Source organism: Lacerta agilis, chromosome 2, assembly GCF_009819535.1.
Source record: "Lacerta agilis isolate rLacAgi1 chromosome 2, rLacAgi1.pri, whole genome shotgun sequence".
NCBI classification, from domain to species: domain Eukaryota; kingdom Metazoa; phylum Chordata; class Lepidosauria; order Squamata; family Lacertidae; genus Lacerta; species Lacerta agilis.
In genome coordinates this window covers 84,576,271-84,599,840 of record NC_046313.1, presented here as the reverse complement: position 1 = coordinate 84,599,840, position 23,570 = coordinate 84,576,271, and the positions used below count along the sequence as shown (strand labels likewise).

General features: G+C 42.9%; 1 protein-coding gene across 1 annotated transcript in view; it reads right to left on the bottom strand.

The window, feature by feature from the left end:
* Window positions 1-2,082: 2,082 nt before the first annotated feature.
* Window positions 2,083-23,570, bottom strand: part of C2H3orf20 (chromosome 2 C3orf20 homolog) — a 49,814-nt gene continuing 28,326 nt past the window's right edge. The window contains exons 14-16 of the mRNA XM_033141104.1: window positions 19,926-20,068; window positions 5,933-5,980; window positions 2,083-2,319 (exon numbers count right to left, since the gene is read on the bottom strand). Coding sequence (XP_032996995.1) covers window positions 2,223-2,319; window positions 5,933-5,980; window positions 19,926-20,068 — 288 coding nt within the window. The 3' untranslated portion in view covers window positions 2,083-2,222. The remainder of the gene's footprint in view (window positions 2,320-5,932; window positions 5,981-19,925; window positions 20,069-23,570) is intronic.

Genomic DNA, 23,570 nt, shown 5'->3' with positions numbered 1-23,570 from the left:
CATAGCTAGTTGCCTCAGAGAAACCAACCCCTACAGCAGGGTGCCAGGAAAGGCAAAGACAAGGAAAAGTCCTTACCATCTGTTTTTATTCAATATTTACAGAGAGACGCTTGGGAATGCAGCCTCTTGGAATAATGGCATTGCCCCGAGTAAATCTCCACCCCCCTTCTCTCCTACTTCCTCATTCATCATCTATTCTATGGGTGGCACTGAGGGCCTTTTGCTTCTGAGCCCTTTTCTCTCCTACTTTTAAAGCTTGCCAGGTTGTGGGAGGGTCTGGAATGCTTTCTAGTGTCAGTCAGCTGCTCCATGGGAAGGCGGTCTCCACCATTCCTGCTCTGCCCAGTCCCTGACATAGCCTTTGATAGCCCTCTCTTCCATAAATTTGTCTAATCCTTTTTAAAGCCCTCAATGTTGGTGGCCATCACTGCCTCCTGGGAGAACGAGTTCCAGTTTCTGACTACGCACTGTGTGAAGCAGTCTTTTAAGTGTCCTACATCTTCAAACATTCAGCTTCATTGGATATCCATGAGTTCTAGTGTTATGAGGGAGAAAACATTTCTCTATCCACTTTTTTCACGCCATGCAAAATTTAATAAACTTCTACCATGTCACCTCTTACTCACCTTTTCTCTAAACTAAAAAGTCTCAACCACTGCAACCTTTCTTCATAGGTTATCAGAACTGTACACAGTACTATTTTCAATTCCTTTCCTAAAGACCCCTAGCCTGTAATGTTACTTTTTCATGGCAGCCAGGAACTACATCAACATCTTCATTGAGTGATCTACTATGACCCCAAGGCCTCACTCCTGGTCTGTTCCCTCTAGTGCAGACCCCATGAATGTGATGTGAAATTAAGATATTTTTTTTGGATCGAACATGCATCACTTTACACTGGTTTTCATTGAATTGCATTTGCCATTTTACTGCTTATTCACTCAGTTTGGAGAACTACTACCAGTTATTGGAGGTCTGGTGTAGCTAATACGATTCCAAGATTAGGAAGAACTTTCTGGTGGTAGGAGTTGTTTGACAGTGGAACAGACTGCATCAGAAGGTGGTGGTCGCTCCTTCATTGGAGGTTTTTAAACAAAGGCTGGATGGCCATCTTTCAGGGATTCTTCAGGTGTGATTAATGCATTTCTGGGGCTGGACTAGTTCACCATTTTGGGTCCCTTCCAACTCTATAATTCTATGATTGCAGCTCCATGCTGAAAGGCACCTGACCTAGTCTCACTCATGACTCTCAAGGGTTTTCAAAAGCTCCGGCTTCTCAAAGATGCTTCCAACCACTTGATAAACATGTTACTTTTAATATAATGCAGGAAAGAGGTTATAGGCAATTAAGAAGTTTACAGACATATGACAATTATACTCCATGCTGTTGTGTTTCCACAGGAATCCTTCTGTAGTTTCTCGAATGAAGCAGTGTGGCTCACCTGAGCTTGGTCTAATGTGAAATTGGCACAGCTTATTCTCATTCGCTATCCGAGAGCCACATGCATGTGGAACATTCAGAGGAGAATTGAGTGATAATATTTTCCCCTAAATTGTAACATTTTAGGCTCTGACAGGGAAGGTAGTGGAGGGGAGCTCATGTATGAATGCTTTTGGGGGAGGAGAGGGACCATCATGGCACATAGAATAATAGCATGTGAGGGAGGATACTAACACTGGTATCCTCTTGTGAAAATGAATACCGGACTCTAAATTTCAGCTGGGCCAAGTCAACGCTATTGTAGTTTCTTCTTCCTCACATGTAAATGGAAAACTAAGAAGGTAAATTCACTGCTAGCTAACATTAAAATTGATATCTCACTTTCCTGGTTTTGGCTCATCTTCTCCATTCCCTTCTCATCCTGAGGAACCTGTTATCCTGCCCTTTTGTCATATATTCCAAATTTTGATGATACCACTCTGACTTTGCTTCCATTTTAAAGTGTTGGGACTTTGGTACACCGGGAAACCAGACATTTGATGCAAATGATTGCTACTAGAACTCTCACTGCCTGTTTGGAGAAGTGATTTCCTTATGTTTTAGAAAGGCAACCTTCTGTGTGGAATGAAAGAAACCAAGGCTGTCCATTGTGGGCTCTTTCTTCGTAATGAATAAAATATAGTTAGCTGCATCTGTATGGGTATATTAAGTGTGTGTGATACTATATATATCTATATACACAATGTCATCAACAACAAAAAATCTTTCCAGTCTCAGTATGCTATTTCTTTGATTTTTTCTTTCCACGTTTTGACTTCTCCGTCTCTTTCTGCTGCTCGTGAACGGGCTCTTCCAGAGGCAAAGGCTCACTATAAAAACTATATATAGGGGAAAAGAAAGAGACAAGTTTGCAGTGTGAGTTGTATCATAAGGCCAACTCAAAACCACACAAAATCGGAACCCTAATCATCTTGCAGGTAGTGTTAGGTGTTAAGCGTCATGTTGCAACATTCATGATAAGCTTGTGAACTCTGGATTCTATTTCAAGGCAATATATCAATCTGGCAGCATGTTCTGAATTCACATGTGCCTCACTGTATGATCATCCCATCACTGTGCAAAGGTTCTGTTCTAATGCAGCTGTGTTAATTGTAAGAAACTGATAAAAGAGCATTCATACAGCAGACCCAGTGTGTTTTTAGCCAAAAACCTTTTGCAGCAGCATAACAAACCAGAATCCTGCATATTTATCATGTCTGCCAACACTTCATTCAGGTATGGAATATAGTACATAATTTGGCATCTTGAGAATATTGGGTGGTATGCAATACTAGTCCTACTCAAGAGTAGACACATTGAAGTTAATGGACACAACTAAGGTCACATTCACACCATACAGCTGAAGCATTATAGGTGCAAAATTTTCAGTGGGTCTACTCTGAGTTGGACTAGCTGACTACAACCAATCGAACTGATCTTTTTCAAAGTAAGTTCCTGGCAGAGAAATAACAGAAATGTGCAAGCAATGATTGGTGAAGGTTAAAACAATGGAACCTTAGTGGGTTGGATTTCTGTTAACAAGCAAGTAAAATAATAATGCCCTGAAGCCCATAGCTGCACTATTCTGCAGTTTCCCTCCCCCCCGCCTCCAACTTCTCTACTCTATAGTCTTCATATTATTCTTTCCTGTTTGCACTCTGACAGCCGTCTTGTAAAGAAAATAAAAGAAAACCTGTCTTGAAAGCAGAATACATTATGCAAAGTATATATATGTAAATTTAATTTGCATAATTTATTAAGGATGCATAATATGGTTTTTGCTACGATGTGGTACGTAAGTCTTTAAATAATTCTAGTAAGACATCCAATTCAGAATTGATTCTGCAGATTTAGGCTTGGCTCCATACATTAACCTGTGACTCTTATGCTCTTATTCTAGAATATCTCACATCCTAACCGTGTCTACTCTGAAGTAAGTCCCATTGCAATCAATGGGACTTACTCCCAAGTAAATGAGTGGGGAGTGCAGCCTTGGCAGATTTAAGAGAATATAATGAGCTAATCTATGCTGAATCAAACTCTAATGTTTATTTAAACCACCAACATCAGTTCTGGTGGCAAGTCCACAAGATCACAGGCAGCGTTTCTCAGGCTGAGATCTTTTAACTGGAAATGTCAGGGATTGAATGTGTGCCCTCATATATACAGAGAACGTGCTCTGATATTAAGCTTGCTTCCTCCAAAGGAAGCACAGGAAACCTGCCTCCAGATATTTTTCGACCAAATTCCTCAGGCCTGACCGTTGGCCATATTAGTTGTGGCTGAAGGTAGCTGGAGTCCAACAGCTTTTGGGAGGCTGCAAGGTTCCCATTTCTGGTTTAGAGCATCATAATTGCTTTGCATATCAGGCCAAATCCAGCATCCTCTAGTTTTTAAACATGGCCAGATGGGTACATTCAGCACCAAACACATGTCCTAGTAATGGGAAGTGGCCTTTTAGACTCTCTGCATCAATTTTATTTATATCGGAGATGGATTTAGAGGAGTGTGACTGGTTCAGTTGCACCGTGCGCCTCAGGGGCACTGCTGGGGAAGCCACAACTATACTTAAGAATAGAGTACGAGAGGGAGAAGGACGCTGAATTTTGGTGTTGAACAGGGCACTGCTGAAATTTGAGACCCCAAGATCCGCCACTGTTTATGTGCTACATTTTAATTTTGGTTGCCTCCAATGAGCACAGGGTGACATATAATGTTCTACCCACCAGAGTTTTAACTAGGGGGAAAAAAGCAAAGCAGATTATACTAAGATGGGACAGGTAGAGCTTTAGGTTCTGGGTTTTGTTTTTTTAAAGGTATATTCCAAAGCCTGTAGAGAGACAGTGACAGGCCCAACTAAAGTTCATGCCTGATCGGGGACTTGAATGTGGGTCTTCCCAGTCTAAGTGCAACATGGCAGCTGCCACACTACGTGGTCTCTCATTCAATCCTTTTGTACCTTCAAATGATGCTTTAATTGCCTCTGGTGTTTTACAGACATGCCCCAGCGTAAAACGGTTACTGCATCACAGGAAAAAGACACTCTCACTCCCATTCTGTCATTGAGGATTACTCTTCTGCAGAATCTCAAGCAGCCTCACCCTTTACCAGGTAAAGTGAAATGGCTACAGGGGTGGAATTAGCATAGCCTAAATGAAATTAGCATGCTTCCGACAAGCTGAGAATTTAAGATGTGTCCTAACGATAAACTGTAAAGCTGCCAAAGCAGCCAGGTACAGTTTAGTTGAGGAAATGAGCCCAATAACTTGGCATCCTTGTTGGCAGTTTGCTTATAAGCGTATCCTGGTTGGTATAACTGCCCCCCCCAAAAAAAAATCCCCAGCCAATAATCATCACATAGAACTATGAGAATCTACAAGCTTAAAAATCTCTCTGATAGTGAGCAATTAACAAGGGATTAGCTCACAAGTTATGACATCCACATAGTGATAGTTTCCCACTTCCTGATTCAGGAAGCCATCATGGATTATTGCCCCCTATCATATCAGCCTATCACTCAACAACAGGAACTCTGAGCAAGTTAGCCATTGGCTAACTTGCTCAAAATGTGAATTCACCATAAGTTGGACAAAAAACTGGGCAATGAGATACGAAGGCAGGAAATCAGTTAGTCTAAGGTTACCAAGATGCAACCATTTCCCCGGGACAGTCCCCGGATTTACAAATCAGTCCCCATACAAAATTCTATCATTCCTACTGAAGTTGAAAAGTGTCCCCGGATTCATTGAAAAAAATCTGGTAACATTAAGTTAGTCAGATGATCACCCTGGGTGCTTCCAAACGGTGACAAAAGAAACGTAAATACATTTGAGGGGGGCGGTTTAATGGTATGCTAACACTAGCTCTGTTCTGTGGTTATTGCAGCTTTATCTTGTTTCCATGTGGGAAAGCAGCAAAGAAACGACCAAAAAGGAAAATGGAAGCTGTCAGATCAATAATTATTTGAGCAAAAGTTGTGATTTTACTGGTTGGTAGGGATGGCCAGTAACAGGAAGAGACTGCTGTAGCCTCCCAGCCCAGTCTTTCTCTTAGCACTAGGTTTTTAAAAACAAGAAAAGTTGTGCCAGTCTTGCAAGGGGGTGCTTTGGGGATGCAGCAGTGTTGGCACAACTTGCTTTTAGGTGCCAGGTACAGCATATAGTGGCCACCAGCTTCTTTCCCCAAAATGCCTCTGGCCCCCTGTATAGCTTCACAGCCAGCGTAGCTTTGCTGGGACCCAGTGGCACCGAGGGTGATGGATGGCAGTCATTGCAGCTGTGCCAGGCCTGTCCTTCTCCTCTGAGTGCTGAACCCTTGCAACTTGACAAAATGATTAACAATAAAATAATCCTAGCATCAATCACCCCAGCATTTGCCCCACCATACCAGGTGCTGATGTCGGCTTGATTTTTATTATCATAGTCCCAAATCCCACCATTTAACAACACAAACCTTTCCAAGGCAGGGACAGTGACCTTCTTTGGATCTTCGAAAGTGGGACTGGCAGGAGAAATGAAAGAAGTTTGTGTCAATAAACACATGTAGGTATTCAGCACTATCCCTTATGCACATTTTAAATAGAAAGTTTGAATTTCTTCTCTATTTTATCTTAAGCCAATGTTGCAAATGTCTACTCATCTGGTGTCAGTTGTGAATTCCTCCTGGTTAACCAACTACTCACTCTGTTGCTTTGAGGCCCATATATACACACATTTCCGGAGGAGGAAAGTAAAGTTTCTGAGGGCTAATGCATGGTTTATTTACCAAAACCCCCCACAGAAAACAGGATTAAGCTATTTTAGACCGTGTATGTATAATACATGCCAAAACCATTTTATGAAATAAATTGGATTTAATGACTCATGATTACTTCTTCATGGCAAGTTCCATTTCCCTGTTACTAGTTGCAATTATTATTTACTACATTATTTTTGTTTATTAAATTTATATACTGCCCTTCAGCCAAGGTGGTTTACAGTATTAAAAAAATACACTGCCTTTTGTGTATAACAAACAAACAAACAAACCAATAAACCCCACCCCCACCCCCCAGTTTAAAAAGTCATAGATTGTTTAGTTAACCAAAGGCCTTGGAGAATAAGACTGTTTTCACTTAGCGTCTGAAGATATGTAATGAAGACACCAGGCAAGCATGCCTGGGGAGAGCATTCCACAAATAGGAAGCCACTGCAGAAGAGGCTCTGTTTATTCCACCCTTCCCCAAAGGAAATCAGGGTGGCATACAGTTCCCTGCTTTTTCATCTCAGAAACCCTATATGGTAGTTTAGGCTGAGAGTAAGTGACTAACACAACTTTACTCAATGAGTTTCATGGAGATTTGAACTCTGAGAGTCTAACACTCTCACCACAAAATGACATTGACTCTCTTTTTAAATGGCAGGCATATGCAACTTGCAGACCTATCATGTGTGTCATAATCAACTCGTTTGGCACCACACCTGGGACTATACAAGCTATGGAGGTTGTTAAGCGCCTGCACGCCACAAAAGGGAAAGCTGGTGTGTTGTGTTCAGCTTGGTGGGTCTCAAGTTTTGCAGGCCTGATTTAATGCTTGCTGCTCTCAGTTGACAAAGTCATTGACAAGGTTATCAAGACATGAGATCAAGTTTATCACCTGACCCAGCCAGAACTGCCCCAGTGTCACAAGTAAAGGGAGAAAGATCAGAAGACCTTCCACTCAAATGGAAATGTTGCATAAATCTCATGAATGCAAATGAGTAATAATCTTAAGAGGTTTCTCGTGTTTGGGGGCACAGGAAGGAATCCTGTAACAATTCAGCAAATGTGAGTCAAGTTGATTCCTCCAGTATTGCAAATCAATGCTTCAGACTGGTTTAAGGCACCATTTACAAAGGTAAGAGGAAGAAGAAGAAGAAGAAGAGGAGGAGGAGGAGGAGTTTGGATTTGATATCCCACTTTATCACTACCCAAAGGAGTCTCAAAGTGGCTAACAATCTCATTTCCCTTCCTCCCCTACAACAAACACTCTGTGAGGTGAGTGGGGCTGAGAGACTTCAGAGAAGTGTGACTAGCCCAAGGTCACCCAGCAGCTGCATGTGGAGGAGTGGAGACGTGAACCTAGTTCACCAGATTACGAGTCTACTGCTCTTAACCACTACACCACACTGGTACAAAAAGCTAGCCTACAATGAGATACATGTACCTCTGCAAACATCGTTTAACTGCCAAGGTCTCTGGAGAAATGGAAGAGCTTTAGAACAAGCAAGATACGGCTTGTTCACTTAATTATTATTTCTTAATTTGAGAATTCAATCAACACAAGAAGCAGGAAACAGATGCACATACTGTACTGATTAGGTGGTGGTGATGGATGGGGAAAAGTCATTGCTATTCCTCCCCCTGGGAGGAGTCAGAAGCTTGTACCTCCCGTTATACATCTTGAGCTTTTCTAGACAGGACTGCCCAACACTCTGAAACCCCCTGCCCCTAAAATTAGCACTCTGCTACAGTCTGAACCACCATGATAGTGTACATATATCAGCTGCTATTAGACTTGGACCTTCCAAGTTCTTAAGCAGTGTACTGCTGTCTATCATTTGCTTGGCAAAAGTAGCTTCTTTCCAAAGTAGGTTTTATCTTAAACAATTGCAAACACAGCAAATAAAGAGTTCACTTGTAATATATTACATCAGTGGTTCAGTGCTCATTTCTTCTCCTTCCAAAATAGATTTTATCTTGAACAATTGCAGACGCAGTAATAAAGAGTCCACTTGTGATATACCAGTGGTTCAGTGCTTGGACGTTGTTCCGGTAATCAGACGTTTCGTCACTAAAGAGCTTAGTCATTGAGCTTTGTGATAAATAATATACAAGAGAAGACAGTATTCAAATGACTTAAAACAGGGGTATATCTGTCCCCATCTGCATGTTTCCATCGGGAGGAGCATTGAAAGAGGACGATGTTAAACCTCCTAGGAGGTGTAACAAACTGAGGGACATTATTTATGGGCTGCCCAGAAGCTTCTGGTTGGCCACTGTGGAAAATGGGATGCTGTTCTAGTTGGACTTTTGGTCCAGGCCTATCCTGGGAAAGTAGTGGGTAGGTTCAGTCTATCTGGGCCCATCCTGAAAGGAAGAGACCATAGCTTTGCAGGCAGAAGGTCCTAAGTTCAGTCCTCAGCATTTCCAGGTAGGGCTGGAATAGACTCTCTGGAGCTCTCCAAAGGGTAATAGGCAGTATGCAGCTAGATGCACCATTGGGCAGCCTCAGCATAAAGCATCTTCCTATGTTCCTAATTTCTGCCAAAGCTAAACTGGAAGTAGTAATGAACAGAGAATGCCTGATTCAAAAGATGGCGCCTCTCCTGTACAGTGGTACCTTGGTTTACGAACTTAATCCGTTCTGGAAGTCCATTCTTAAACCAAGACGTGCTTTCCCATAGCAGTGGGGGACTCAATTTACACTCAACAGGAAGTGGAACATGTTCTGCTTCCAAGGCAAAGTTTACACCTACTTCCGGGTTTGCAGCATTCTTAATCCAAATTGTTCATAAACTAAGCTGTTCTTAAACCAAGGTACCACTGTATAGCTAAGGAACCTACAATATGCAATTTTTTTCCGGAGCCAACTACTTCCATCACAGAGCAGTAATGATGGCAGGAGGCATGCTGGTTGACATCCTTCCTTGTACGCAATTGTGAAGATGGTATTGCCTGCATTTAAACTGGTTAATCTGTATTTAATCTTCCACTGATTCATGGAAGATCTTGAAGCCTCTCCTAACTACCTGCACTTTAGGAAAGCTCCTCTCAGACTTTTGTCCTCACAGCTAAAGTCACATACCCAACAGAATCCACATCTTTTAAAAAGAGAAAGATTACAGCAATGACTCTTGTTTTCTTTTGAACTTGTGCTCCTTTGCTTGCAAGTTGTCTACCAAATAAAGGCAAGGGATTGCATCTTGATCTAAAGGGACACCATTAATTTCTTTTTTCTTATCCCCGCACAAAGTCTAAGAAAGATTCCGTTTACAATTGGGTTAGATAAGAACCAGCAGAAATCCCAGGAGGGTCAGCAAAGTAATTCACTCCTGTGACCCATCCTTCTCTGAAGCCTGGGGCATTGGTGTACAAAAGAAAATGCCTATTGCAAAAGGCTAGTTCTATGGATGTTTAGTTTAAGTGAGGTTATGGGTACAGAGGCAAATAATTTATGGCGCTAAAGAGATAGGTCTTTTAATTTTGAGAGAGAAGGTGACACAGAAATATATTTTGGCAAAGATTCATCTTTATGTTACTCTAAAATGTTAACTTATCTCATCGCTTTGACAACAGGGCCAGTCTGAAGACCAGTGATAGCAGGACAAAGAAAGTTATTAGTACCAAAATGAATTGAATATTGCCAGTTAACTCATTTATTTGTATTGTGAGCTGGATCTGTAAGAATGTAGGGATGCTATAGTTCAATGCTTGCCAGGATTCCACATTTCTAATATGTTTAATTTCATATATGTCACCACCTTTGTTTTACTTTTTGTTCTGGCAAAAATTCTGCAAAAACAAGCTATTCTATTCTGAACTTAAAAATGGAAAGCGTAATGCTGGTGGTCAACAAAAGAGGTTTCAAGACTCTCTCAAGGCAAATCTTAAAAAAATAGTATAAACACCAACAATTGGGAAACGCTGGCCTGTGAGTGCTCCAACTGGAGAACAGCCTTTACGAAAGGTGTCATGGACTTTGAAGACACTCAAACTCAGGACAAAAGGGAGAAACATGCCAAGATGAAGGCACATTTGGCAAACCCTCACTGTGACCAACTCCTGCCCAGAAACCTATGTCCTCACTGTGGAAGGATGTGTGGATCCAGAATTGGCCTCCACTGTCACTTTTGGACTCACTGTTAAAACCGTGTTTATGGAAGACAATCTTACTTGGCTATGAGTCATCACCAAAGAAGAAGACGATGACTAACTCTTCCATCCAGCATTACTTGTAAGTTTTCCCTAGCAGTCCTTCTATAGCCAGGGACATTAGTTTTCTGCAAGTCAGTAATAAAAAATTCGCAACCAGGAAAGCAATTTTTTTAATGCTTGATATGAACAGAATGAATTACGCTATTGATTTGGGGTTATCTGATTTAAACAGGAGCCCCATGCTTAATCTAACCTGGTGGATTTACTTAATATCCCACTGGGAACAAGGTTCCACGATTCATAGTATAAAAGCAGTGGTGACTAGAGTTCCTGGATTCTGAATTTCTGTTGTACTTGTTACAGCTGTACTGGGAAGGAAGTTCCTCCATAGGGCAGTATTAGTTGAAAGGTACATTAAAGGCGCAGGGGAAATAAAGCTTATAAAAATAGGACTGCTGAAACAAGTGAGTCAGCCCAGTACCCATGAACCTTAGCAATTTCCCCAACTACCTTCTTTCACAGCTCCGACTTTCTCTTTACACTGCTCCTCACCTCAAGATAAGGCAGTTTGGCTTTACAAGAAAATTAATTTTGAAATGGTAAAAGCAATAGGGAAAAATTATTTATAGCAAACCGGGGTGATGGCTCTGCATAACGAAGTGCTCAGCAGAGCCCATTAGAAGGCCCACCTGCACACAGATCTCCCGCTAAGTCTGAAAGCTGGCTCACAATTCTCTTATATTAGCTCCATCGTTTTTCATTCATATTTTGGGTGGAGAGGTACATTTAAACCATAAACTTGACTGCTTGCTCAAGCCCAGCAGATTACAGCTGTAAGGCAGCTACTAGAAAACAGCTAACAGGGATCATATATATCCAAAGTACATCACTGAATAGAGTGATATAGTTGTATTGGCAGCAGAAGAGGCTCATATAAATGTGCATCAACTGGTAGCAATTTAATGAGCGAGGGTCCATTCCCAGTTGAGTTAGGTAAAATTTGTGAGGTCTGGAAAGCTGCACGTACACTACACACACACACACACACACACACACACACAAACTGCTTCTCCATCCCAAATCCACCTCTTGAAGCTGCCTCTCGAAAAGCAGCCATTGTACTTTCGTTAAATGTATATTCACACAGTGTGCTCTTCCACCCTGAGATATGATTCTGAAATTGTAATTTGGTATTTCTATAGCTCTCCCTCTTTTTTTAAAAAAAGAATAAAATCTGATTTTAGTGCAATTGATTTCCCAAGCCCTTGGGAAAAAGTGAGCTAGAAAATCCAGCTAAGTAAATACCATTGCTTGAAAGGTTTAGTGATGGAGTGATAAAGTGTGGCAAAGAAATGAGTGCCATAATGAAAAGATTAACCCTCTCTGGTTTTTTCAAAGGATATTTGAAAAGTCTAGGAACACATTCCTTTCAATTTGTTTCAGTGGCACACATAATGATGGGCTGCTGATCCTATACTCGGAACCTCTCCTCTGGACCAACTGTGTGACATATGATGCACTGAAGGACAGGAATAGTCCAGCTCCATTCCCCACCTACACTAGAGATGGATTCTGACTGCACCATATGTGGGCTGAGACGGGAGCATCAGTGCAACAGCAACAGAGGAAGTCAATACCTGAGGTTGCGGGCTTGAGTCCTAGCACTGGTGCAGGAGGAATAATAAATTGTGCCTTCACAGTGCTGCCAAGATCTTTGTGCAGAATCTCCCGCCAGCAACTCAGAGTACAGGTCTCAAGTGCTGCTCTTTATTTCGAAGGGATGGAGGGGGTTCATGCTGGGGAACTCCACAAAAGCAATATATGTCAAGGGCTGTTTGTAAAAACTTCCAAACAGGCAGCAGCAAAGGTTCAAACGCCTTGGGATCTGGACATGATTTACAGGCCGTTTCCTTGTTTCTTCCATTACTTGATTTAATTCAAAATTCATTTTAACTATTAGCAAAGTTCCAGTGTGTGTCACCGTGCTCAATTATTCACAGCAATGGACAGAGACGTTGACCAACTGCACAAGCGTGAATGCAATTTAGGAATGGGGACTTGTGGCTCCCCGATAATTTATTATGGCCGATTATGCAGACCAGGAGAAAGGCAGGGGCTTACTTACAATAAATGTGCAATTCACAATCCATCACAAACTGAAAGACACACTGAATACCCAGGTTCCTTAGCCTCCTTTGGATTTAAGGCCTTATTAGCAAGGCAATTTTGTTCTTGTTACATTCTGCTGTCCGGGATGCTTAAGACAGCCAAATGCATTACACATCTTCCTATTTAACTGTACGGACATACAGCAGGGTGGGCATTAGCAGACCCAGGAGGCATATTCAGCCTCCATTACAACATTTGTTCATAGTCCACAGCTATCAAAGTTAATCTTGAGCAGGTTTCTAACTGTCTCGCTTGCAGAAAACAAAATGTAAGGAAAAAGCAGAGGGGCATCTCATAGGACACTCAAATGCACATTCTCCAAATTGCTACATTTGCAGCGCATTTCTTAAGGGAGTATGCGGCAATGATAGAAGTGGATAAAATTATGCAGGGTGTGGAGAAAGTGGTTAGAGAAAGGTTTTTATCCCTCTCGGGAGCATCCATTGAATATGAACGCTGAAAGATTCAGGACAACCCTTTTCATAATCAAACTATGGAACTCGCTCCAAAAGGAAGCAATGATTGCCACCAACACGGATGGCTTCAGAAGAGGATTAGACAAACTCATGGAGGATGAGGCTATCTATAGCTTCTGACTCTGGTGACTATGTTCTACCTCCACTGTTGTGCTCAGGTCCTCTTTGTGGGCTTCACATAGGCATCTGATTGGCCACCTTGAGAGGAGGATGCTGGAAAAGATGAGTCACTGGCCTGCTCCTCTTATGTTCCTATGATACAGCAGATGCTAAGCCTGGTAGCACCAGGCAGCATTGCAGGGCAGCTGCCAACAACCTTGCACCACCTCCCTGCCACTCTCCTCACCTTGCTAGCCATGCCACAGCTTCTGCTTCCTCCACCCATGGCACTGGTTTTGTTACTAGAGTTTCCTCTCCTTGTCCACTGTGGGTGGGGATGTCACGCCCTGCTTGCCTTTCCACCAGTAGCAGACATAGGAGAGAGGATGGGAGGGCAAGAGGAGCCAGAGCTGTCCACCCTGAAGACCCATGCCAACCTGGAGCTGGCCCAGGCAAAGACCATGTGCCAATCACAAAGCCAAGGCAACAGGTACAGTTTTGTCTCACCATGTCAGTCAAGAAAGTAATTAGTCAGGAGGTAGCTGCCCACATCCTGCATGTTGTATTCTTACAGGGAATTAACTGTGCACTGTTCACTTAAGTGCAAACAAAACTCTTCCTTCTTTCACTTCCCTTGGACTACCAGAAACTTTGCAGAACAGATCTATATAACCCTGTTATTTAATTTGTATATATAACCTGCATGAAGTCTGAACCAGCAATCAAGGTTCAACACATAACACATGGTGTCCACTTATCCCACTCCTACTCCTCTGCCCCTCTTCCAGCTGCTTCCACCAATTCACCACTTGTCTGCTCTAGTTAGTGGCTTTTTTAACACTAGAAGATAGGAATGGGGAGAAATTGTGTTCCAGTTCACATATAAAGGGAAAATCTCCCGAACTCACTGTTCCCCAAACAATATGCAAATCATAATCTACTCTTCTCTGAATTTTGCAATGGAGTTCTCCAGTCAGTAATGTTTATAAAAGATGCATTCACTAGGGTAAAATGTGCATAAAAATGCACATAAGTGAAAATAGCATTAAAATGCAACATGTTAGATGAAAATGCTTTGCAAGAATGTGTGGATTAGGATAAATCTGCTGGTGAATTTTCATGAGGGTTTAAAATTGCAAACAGATATGGAAATATGGAGAACTGGATTTAAGGTTGGAAACATGAGAAACAGAGATAAACCAATATTGACAGGCTTGTCTATCCCTACTAGAAGGGAGAGTGCCACGTGTGCAACCCCCATAGCTCTGCATTTAACACACAGCAGTAGTATGAAGAAGAAAAAGAAGAAGAAGAAGAAGAAGAAGAAGAAGAAGAAGAAGAAGAAGAGGAGGAGGAGGAGGAGGAGGAGGAGGAAGAGGAGGAAGAGGAGGAGTTTGGATCTGATATCCCGCTTTATCACTACCCGAAGGAGTCTCAAAGCAGCTAACATTCTTCCTCCCCTTCCTCCCCCACAACAAACACTCTGTGAGGTGAGTGGGGCTGAGAGACTTCAAAGAAGTGTGACTAGCCCAAGGTCACCCAGCAGCTGCATGTGGAGGAGCGGAGACGTGAATCTGGTTCACCAGATTGCAAGTCTACCACTATTAACCACTACACCACACTGGCTCCCAATGATGACTGCATGGATGGCACTCTCTTGTGTTAAAGGGCAGTTTCTGCACTCTCGCTCTTCCCTTTTGGTACAGAGGTCTGGCGCATGAGTCATGAGCCAGGTTGAACCCTTAACAGATACAGTGGTACCTCTGGTTACGTACTTAATTCGTTCCAGAGGTCCGTTCTTAACCTGAAACTGTTCTTAACCTGAAGCATCACTTTAGCTAATGGGACCTCCCGCTGCCACTGTGCCACCAGAGCACGATTTCTGTTCTTATCCTGAAGCAAAGTTCTTAACCTGAAGCGTTATTTCTGGGTTAGCGGAGTTTGTAACCTGAAGCGTATGTAACCTGAAGCATATGTAACCCGAGGCACCACTGTACAGGAACACTCCTGACTACAACATTTTGTTGCTCGTCTCACTTGTTTTGCCTGTTTGCCTTTTGATGGAGTGTTTTGTGTGTAGCTTCCTCTCACTCCTATGATCTGCCTTGTTCTAACAAGAAATATATTGATTATTCACTGTAAACACTTAATCATCTGAGCAGAGGACAGAATGTGGTATGTGTGCATGTTTTTAAAAATGGTGCTCCTTGTAACAAATTCAGCTACCTTCAACTTTTCCTGAAAGCCAGTGCCAGAGATTTGTCTTGCTGACCTTTGAACAACAGACTTTCCTTTCTGTTACTTTCTAGCATTCCTTTGCTATGTCGAATGCATCCTATTTGACAGGCCATCAGCCCGCTTTCCTGCCCCCAACCCGGGGCAGTTCATAGTGGCAGGCACAAAAAGGAACACAGCTGCTATGTTTTCATATATCTGTGAGTCATTGGTTGGACTCAGATCATTGCCCTGCTTATGGTAAGCTGTACAATAATAAATAGCATAAACTCAACAATATCTGCAAGTTGCTAACTTGTTGGCCTTACTCTCACTCCTCTTAGTTTCCAGACATGATCATTTGACTGGTTTTTTGTTCTTGTTTTGTTTTGTTTTAAAAGCAACTCCTCTCACTGACTGATCACACGCCTGCAGTTATTTTTGACCCTCAACTCAACAAAAGTGTTAATTGCCAAAATATGTTTGGCAAGAATTAAAAGTTAAGTCATGTTCATCATATGCTATTGCTCCCCCACTGCCAGTTCTTCCACATTAATGCCTATACGAAAGAGGAAAGTACAGTTGTCCATAGCCTTCTCCATTTTCACATCTTTGCCCAAATGGCCGCCAGTTCTTCCTTATCCATTGATCTTCCTCTCCACTTGTTAAGTACTTGTGATCCTCTCTAATTTACACCCAGCTGATTGACTTCCTGGACCCATATACATGTCTACTCTCCCTGAAGCTGGTTTCTCATTCTTTTCCCATGGGTGCTGCATGGGTGGTATCAATGGCATTGGTCTAAAGGGCCACTCAGTAGAGCATGAAACTATTAATCTCAGGGTAATGGGTTCGAGCCCCACATTGGGTGAAAGATTCCTGCATTACAGGGGTTTGGACTAGGTGATCCTCATAGTCCCTTCCAACTATGAGTCTATGAACTCCATCCCTTGTCCAGAGATCAGGAGTTCTGAATAAGGCTGCAGAAAGGGCTCATTTCAAGCCAGTAGATGAAATACAGTTACGGCACTTTGCTATGAACAGAGAGCAAGTTTTGCTGTACTATTGAGCAAAGTGCAATACAGTAGTAGATGCCCTTAGCACTGGCTGTCTTGAGATGGATGAGTTGAGAATTTAGACCTGTAATACAAAGGGTTTTTTTTGGGGGGGGAGGACTTGGTAGTTACCATTACAGAAGTTCAATAAAAAGAGAGGCTATCACATGTTTTCTCTATATTACTGAAAGTGCTAGTAGAGAGTTCCGATACAACATTGTTCAATGACAGCTCAGGTGGTCTTTAGATATAGGCATCCCCTTATTTTAAGAGATCTGATAACTACCACCTCTTGGAAAATATAGGCAAGACTTGATTGAAGAATGTGTATATGATATATGAATATATGTGGATCATATGTGGATATATGAATGAGTATAGTCTATATGAATGCATTAAATAGGAGATAGGATTAGATTCATTGGTCAGTGATTGTAAAAATTAACCAAGCAAACAGGACCTTGATCCTACAAATGTTCATGGAATGTTCGTGGAAGAAGTCACGAAGGAAAACATTGCACTGAAAGCACCAAATCCCACTTCCTTTCTTTCAATATTCAGATTATTTTGCAGAGAGAACAGATATTTGCAAACAGGGTGAAAATGCTTCCTGACTTCCCCTCTTATCTTTACTTCATTCTTCAGTGTATGTTAGTTAAGATCACAAGCAAGCTCCAGTGACGCATAAAGGGTTTCATAATCCCTCCAGTTCACACAGAGGCATCTTGTTATCAGCAGGGAATGGATCAGTTTCTAGACTCCACAGCCACAATCCATCAAAACATTAGTCATCATGACTAAATCCCAGTGAAAGTGATGATGGGGTGGACATGACTTAACTTGAGTCTCATTTATTTCAACGGGGCTTAACATTGGGTTGTGCCTGCTTTCTTTAAAGACTCTGAGATGCCTGGCACTGTGTGTATGTGTGCTTCGAAGTACTTCAAAGTAGAGGGAACACAACAGTGGTGCCATATATTTAGGATGTGAAATATCTCACCCTTAGAATTCCTACACACAAAGACAATGAGTTTCTAGCAAAGTCAGAGTCCACAGCCCTTGGTCTAGGAATCTGACACTGTGCTATAGTTTAAATTCCAACAGCAGCTAGTTTATGGGGTGGAGGGAGGAACAGAATAAAGTCATGCTGCTCCCAGATATCAGTGTCGCTTCAGTAACAATACTCTAGCCTTCTTGAACGTGACTGCTGAGAATACCACAGGAATGAACAGCCATTAGTCACCCCTGGCAAATGGTTTAACAGATTGTAGTGGAGCTGATGCTATATCCATCCATTGAGCACATGCTTTGAATGGACTTTCTTCCTCCAGTCTCCTGAGCTGCTAAAAACAGACTGTAAATCTTGCTCGGCGCTAGAGTTGCTGCTAAAGGCGCCCACATGACATAAAATAATACACACCAAAGCACAGGACTGGCAGGTAGGGACAGCCTCACATCGCTGATGGATAATCAAGGCCGCGTCACTAGTTCCAGAATAAATTTCAGGGGTGGGGTGGAGAGGCAGTTCAAAATGAATTAAGCACATTTGGGGAACATGTGTCCATTTGATGCATTTGTGTCTTTCGTTCAGTTTCCTCAATTTGGGCTGTCCGTAGAGTACAGGACACGCAACTGGAATACAGAGTAGGATGGAGGAGAAGGAAAATACGCAGCACCACAGAGTCATGTAGAGATGGGCTGGGAATAGTGGAAAGAAAAGGGAAAAAGATGGGGGCAGACAGCTCCCCCTCAAACATCAGCAACAGACTCTCAAGAGGGCTGCAGAAGCCCCATTCTGCAAACATGCATTGTTTCTTTTGTGGAAGAGAAGTTAGGCTCCAAAGCCACATTACGGATGAAAAGGGGATGAGAAGGCAGAAGGAGTAGAAAGGGAAGGGGGCTATAAGAAAGAATGGGCGGAACTTGTGTTGTAATTCAGTCTGTTACGTTGACATTGACCCCTACAAGTTTAAGAGAAATGTAAGGGGTATGGATGGGTGAATCTCAAATTTATTTTTCTCTCTGCTTATTTTTCAAAGGTACGTCAAGTGGCAAACTAGATACCTTCAGGAAGCCCACAAGCAGGACCTGAGTACAACAGAACTCCCCCCACCCCACCGCCTTATGATTCCCAGCACTAGCATTCAAAGGCATAATGCATCCAATAGTGGAGTTATAATGCAGCCATCATGGCCATTGGCAGCATTATCTTACACAAATTTGAATTCGTCTAATCCTCTTTTAAAGGCATCCAAGTTGGTGGCCCCTTACTACAGCCCGTGGTAGCACTTTCTCCACACTTAATAATCTTATATTCCTCTACATATACGCCTGCTTTACTTGTTCCACAGGGCTTGCTCATGTTCGTTGCCCCTTTCTGAACCTTTCCCAGCTTTACAATATCCTTTTGGAGGTGAGGCAACCAGAACTGTACCCAGTATTCCAAGTATGGTCTCACCACAGATCTGTATAATGGCATTATAACACTGACAGTTTTATTTTCATTTCATTTCCAAATGATCCCTGACATGGAACTCACCCTTTTCACAGCCACCACACATTAGGTAGACATCTTCATTGACCTATCCATTTTGACACCAAGGTCTCATTCCAGGTCAGTCATCACCTGCTTAGGCTCCATTAGTGCACTTGTGAAATTAGGGGGTGGGATTGCACCAATGTGGCACACTTGCATACACTGAACTGCATTTGCCATTTGGGTGAAAAAGAAAATGATGGTGCCCTTTCCTAAGTGATGCAAGTCTATTAACCCAAAAGTTCATTTCTCTCATTCTTAATGGAAACTTCAACAGGCTAAAAAATGAGTCTCTATTAAAGATTTGGTAATATGCAGACTTATGTAAACATAATACATTGATTACATGTCAGTTGAATAAGCAACAACAAGTATCCAACTGACTTCCAAGTTCTACTGAAAGTAGACTAATTGAAATTAAGAAACCTAAGTTATTCATGCCCACTAACATAATGGGCTAACAAACACTAACTCTGAGAACTAGCTTTGGATACAACTCTAAAAACTTAATCTGTCAACAGGCCTAATGTTAGGAACCGGAAACACAGCAAGGAAAAAATTAGCATTGAACCTTTTATCTTTTTTTAAAAAAATTCTATCTCGTTCATGAGTTGCCAACATGGTACCCCTGGATGTTCTTTAACCAAAACTCACATCATCCCTGACTATTGGCCAAGTTGGTTGAGGCTAATGGGAGTTGTAGTCCAAGAACATCCCGTCAGTTGGATTTTTACAATCAAGTGGTGTATAAATTTTATGAAATAAATACATAAATAACATCTGGGTGGTATCCCAGTGGCTACCCCTGCTTTTGTTATATACTTAGCAGCAAGAACAGCTAACGATGGAGTTTATGGGCACATAGTTCTTCTTATAACAGCTCATCTCTGGTCACAGTGCACCAGTTCGTCCAGTTCATGTTGCAAACACAGACCTCTGCATGACACTGCCTCCCCTGTCCCCATTCCCATCTTCCCCTTCCCTTGGACTTCCTGTTTTACCTAAATTTGAAGCTCTGTGGCAGGAAGTGGCCCATCTTGCAGTCAAGGCAAACTTGGTTGATCTGCTTCAGCAGGTCTTTCTTGCTGAAGCTGTATCCGTTGAAAACACAGCCCCCAAAGACTGGCTTCCCTCCAGCATACATCTGTTGACAAACAGGCAGGAAGGAGGGGAACAAAAATGCTTTGCAATAAAATATATATATATATAAGTGAGTTGGAAGGCTTGGACCAAATGGTTTCCTTTTCCTGTTATGCACAGGAGGCTTAAATGTTTTCATCCAGACATGAAGGGGCTTTGACAGTTCTCTCTCTCTCTCTCTCTCTCTCTCTCTCTCTCTCTCTCTCTCTGGCCCCCCCACTTCCTGCACATCACTTAACACTCCTGATGTTGAATGAAGCATCATTCACTTTGGGAAAGCAGAAACAGTACAGGTCTTACAGCCTGACCACAGAAAAGCTTATTGCAAACCTTTTCGGCTGCTGTGTCCCTCGCAGGCAGTGCTTACTGACCACACCCCTATTCCCCACAAATCACAAGAGGTTACCAGCTCCTTTTTGTGTGTGCCAGATATCAAGACAGTGACATATTTTCACATTTCTGTAGGTGTGTGTGGTCGCAGCAAAGTTCAGTGGCTCGCTCTTGGATATATAGAAGATTAAATTGCCAAAAGTCCTGTATTTTAAAACTATTTGATGTGTGTTTGTGTGTTTTGGGGAGCATTATCGCCTAAAAGAACTACAGCAATATTGCTACCACAAGGCAAAGAGTCCACTTTTTTTTTAAAGGAGGGTTTGTTGTAATTAATTTCAAAATTTATGGTGGGCATGCCTCCCTACTACCTAGGGCCAGTTAAAAACTTTTTTTGGTAATAGATTCATATACACAAATAAATAATATTTCTATTCAATATATAGCAATAGCAATATGCAATGTACATATCTGCAGGCAATGTGGTACTGGATAGGGGGCTCTTATTACAAAAGGGTGTCAAAACTATTATGGAACTTGAGCTTTCTGGGCAGCAGGGGAGCACAGAGGAGAAAAGAATTTGTTTGTGCAGCAAAAAGTCCTTCGGCCTCCAGACTGGAGAGGAGTGTAGCCCTTCAGAGTAAATAAGCTGGCTGTTCGTTTGTTTTTTAGTTTTTTTAAAAAAGAGTACACTGTGAAGGAAAATTCATTGGGCAAGAATAAGATTGCAGAATATGGACATACCATGCTGGAGAGAAAAGGTTCAAAAGCAGATGGAGGTCAAAGACAGGACACTGCAAGTGCCTTACTGATGTTCATATGGGGTAAATGAATCCATGATAGGTGTCAGTGAACTGTCCCCGGCACAGTGCAGGGTGGTGGAAGGGCTCTCGGGATGTTACAGAGAGCCCCGGCCCCACCTAACCAGCAGCACCTCCTCTTGCAGTGGAGCAAACAGCGAGGTCTCCAGCGGGGAGGGGCAGGCAGCTCCGGGTCTTGAGAGCAGAGGCTCTGGGGATGTTGGAGAGACCCTGCACTCCCCTCGCTCAGTGGGCGAGGAGGGAGACACGCCATTTCCGGTGCCCCAAGTGCACAGAGGGGTGAAATGCAAGGAGGGGAGGTGGATATTTGGGATACCGAAACTCTTATGTTAGGGTCACAGCCGGAAGGGGCCACTCCCGGATTCTGCAAGTGACTGATACAGACATGAACTTGTAGCTCTGCACTGTAAATAGCATGTACAATAAACCTGTTAAAAGACGGTTTGGAGTCTTGCCTGGTTACTCGCGAGCAACTGCCCCACGGACCTTACAATAGGGTAGCAGTATTGCTTTGCAGCAAAAGTAGCCAAGTTGGTGTCCTCCAGATGTTATTGGACTATAACACCAATCATCCCTGACCACTGGCCTTGCTTGCTGGGATTTATAGGAGCTAAAGTCCAACAACATGTGAAGGGCACCACCTTGGCTATCATTGCTGTTCACTCAGAAGCAAAGCATCAGCTTTCCTGAGTTCCAAACCAGGCTGAAAATGTTCTCTACATCTCTCACTATATGTATGGGGGCATAATCAGTATTGGTTAAAATGAATGCATGTAGGTTAGGATGGAGCCATGATGCTTTTGCCAGCTCCCCACATCCATTCACTTTACCCCAAATAAACATGTAAAAGGTAAGTGCCCCTAGAATTAAGACAGGACAGAGGAGGGTGTGTTCAAGGCACACCACCACTAGGTAGATGAGTGGAACAGCAAGAGAGTGGGCAGGTGGAGTGCTCATGGAGAAGAAGGATGGGAAGAAGGAAGGGGTGCATTGCAGAGGGTTGGGCTAGATGACCCTTGAGTCCCTTTCAACTCTAAGATTCTATGATTCTAAGTCAGAACAAGAAAGGAAAGTCTCAAAGGGCTGACTGGCCAGGAAGGGGTGAAGAGGGTAAGAGAGGAAAGAGACATGGGTGGGAGAGAAAGGGTGGCAGGCCACAGAAACAGGCACATGAGCCAGGAGAGAAGGCAGAAAGTGGAGTTGCTCGGGAGAACTAGGTGGGGCCACAGAGAGAACAAGGGGTGTGGGTGGAAGGCCTGAGGAGGCAAGGATATGAGATCAGGGAGGTGGGACGGAGGGGCTCGGAAATGGTAAGGGTCCCTGTAGGAAATGGGTGGCTGGCAACCACATGCTCGCCCTGTATGATTTAGCGTTGCTTCCGTGCAAGGAACAAAGCGTTCATTGTGAAGCCAAAGTTCTTTGGCAGCTGTAAGTTGCAGCCTCTTCTCTTCCCAGCTCTGCCCATTCAGAGCATCAGCAGTTCCCTCTAGTGGGCTACTGCTTCAAGTGCCATAGAAGGCACAGTATTGTTGTTGTTGTTCAGTCGTTCAGTCGTGTCCGACTCTTCGTGACCCCATGGACCAGAGCACGCCAGGCACGCCTATCATTCACTGCCTCCCGCAGTTTGGCCAAACTCATGTTAGTAGCTTCGAGAATACTGTCCAACCATCTCATCCTTTGTCGTCCCCTTCTCCTTGTGCCCTCCATCTTTCCCAACATCAGGGTCTTTTCCAGGGAGTCTTCTCTTCTCATGAGGTGGCCAAAGTACTGGAGCCTCAACTTCAGGATCTGTCCTTCTAGTGAGCACTCAGGGCCGATTTCCTTGAGAATGGATAGGTTTGATCTTCTTGCAGTCCATGGGACTCTCAAGAGTCTCCTCCAGCACCATAATTCAAAAGCATCAATTCTTCGGCGATCAGCCTTCTTGATGGTCCAGCTCTCACTTCCGTACATTACTACTGGGAAAACCATAGCTTTAACTATACGGACCTTTGTTGGCAAGGTGATGTCTTTGCTTTTTAAGATGCTGTCTAGGTTTGTCATTGCTTTCCTCCCAAGAAGCAGGCGTCTTCTAATTTCGTGACTGCTGTCACCATCTGCAGTGATCATGGAACCCAAGAAAGTGAAATCTCTCACTGCCTCCATTTCTTCCCCTTCTATTTGCCAGGAGGTGATGGGACCAGTGGCCATGATCTTAGTTTTTTTGATGTTGAGCTTCAGACCATATTTTGCGCTTTCCTCTTTCACCCTCATTAAAAGGTTCTTCAATTCCTCCTCACTTTCTGCCATCAAGGTTGTATCATCAGCATATCTGAGGTTGTTGATATTTTTTCCGGCAATCTTAATTCCGATTTG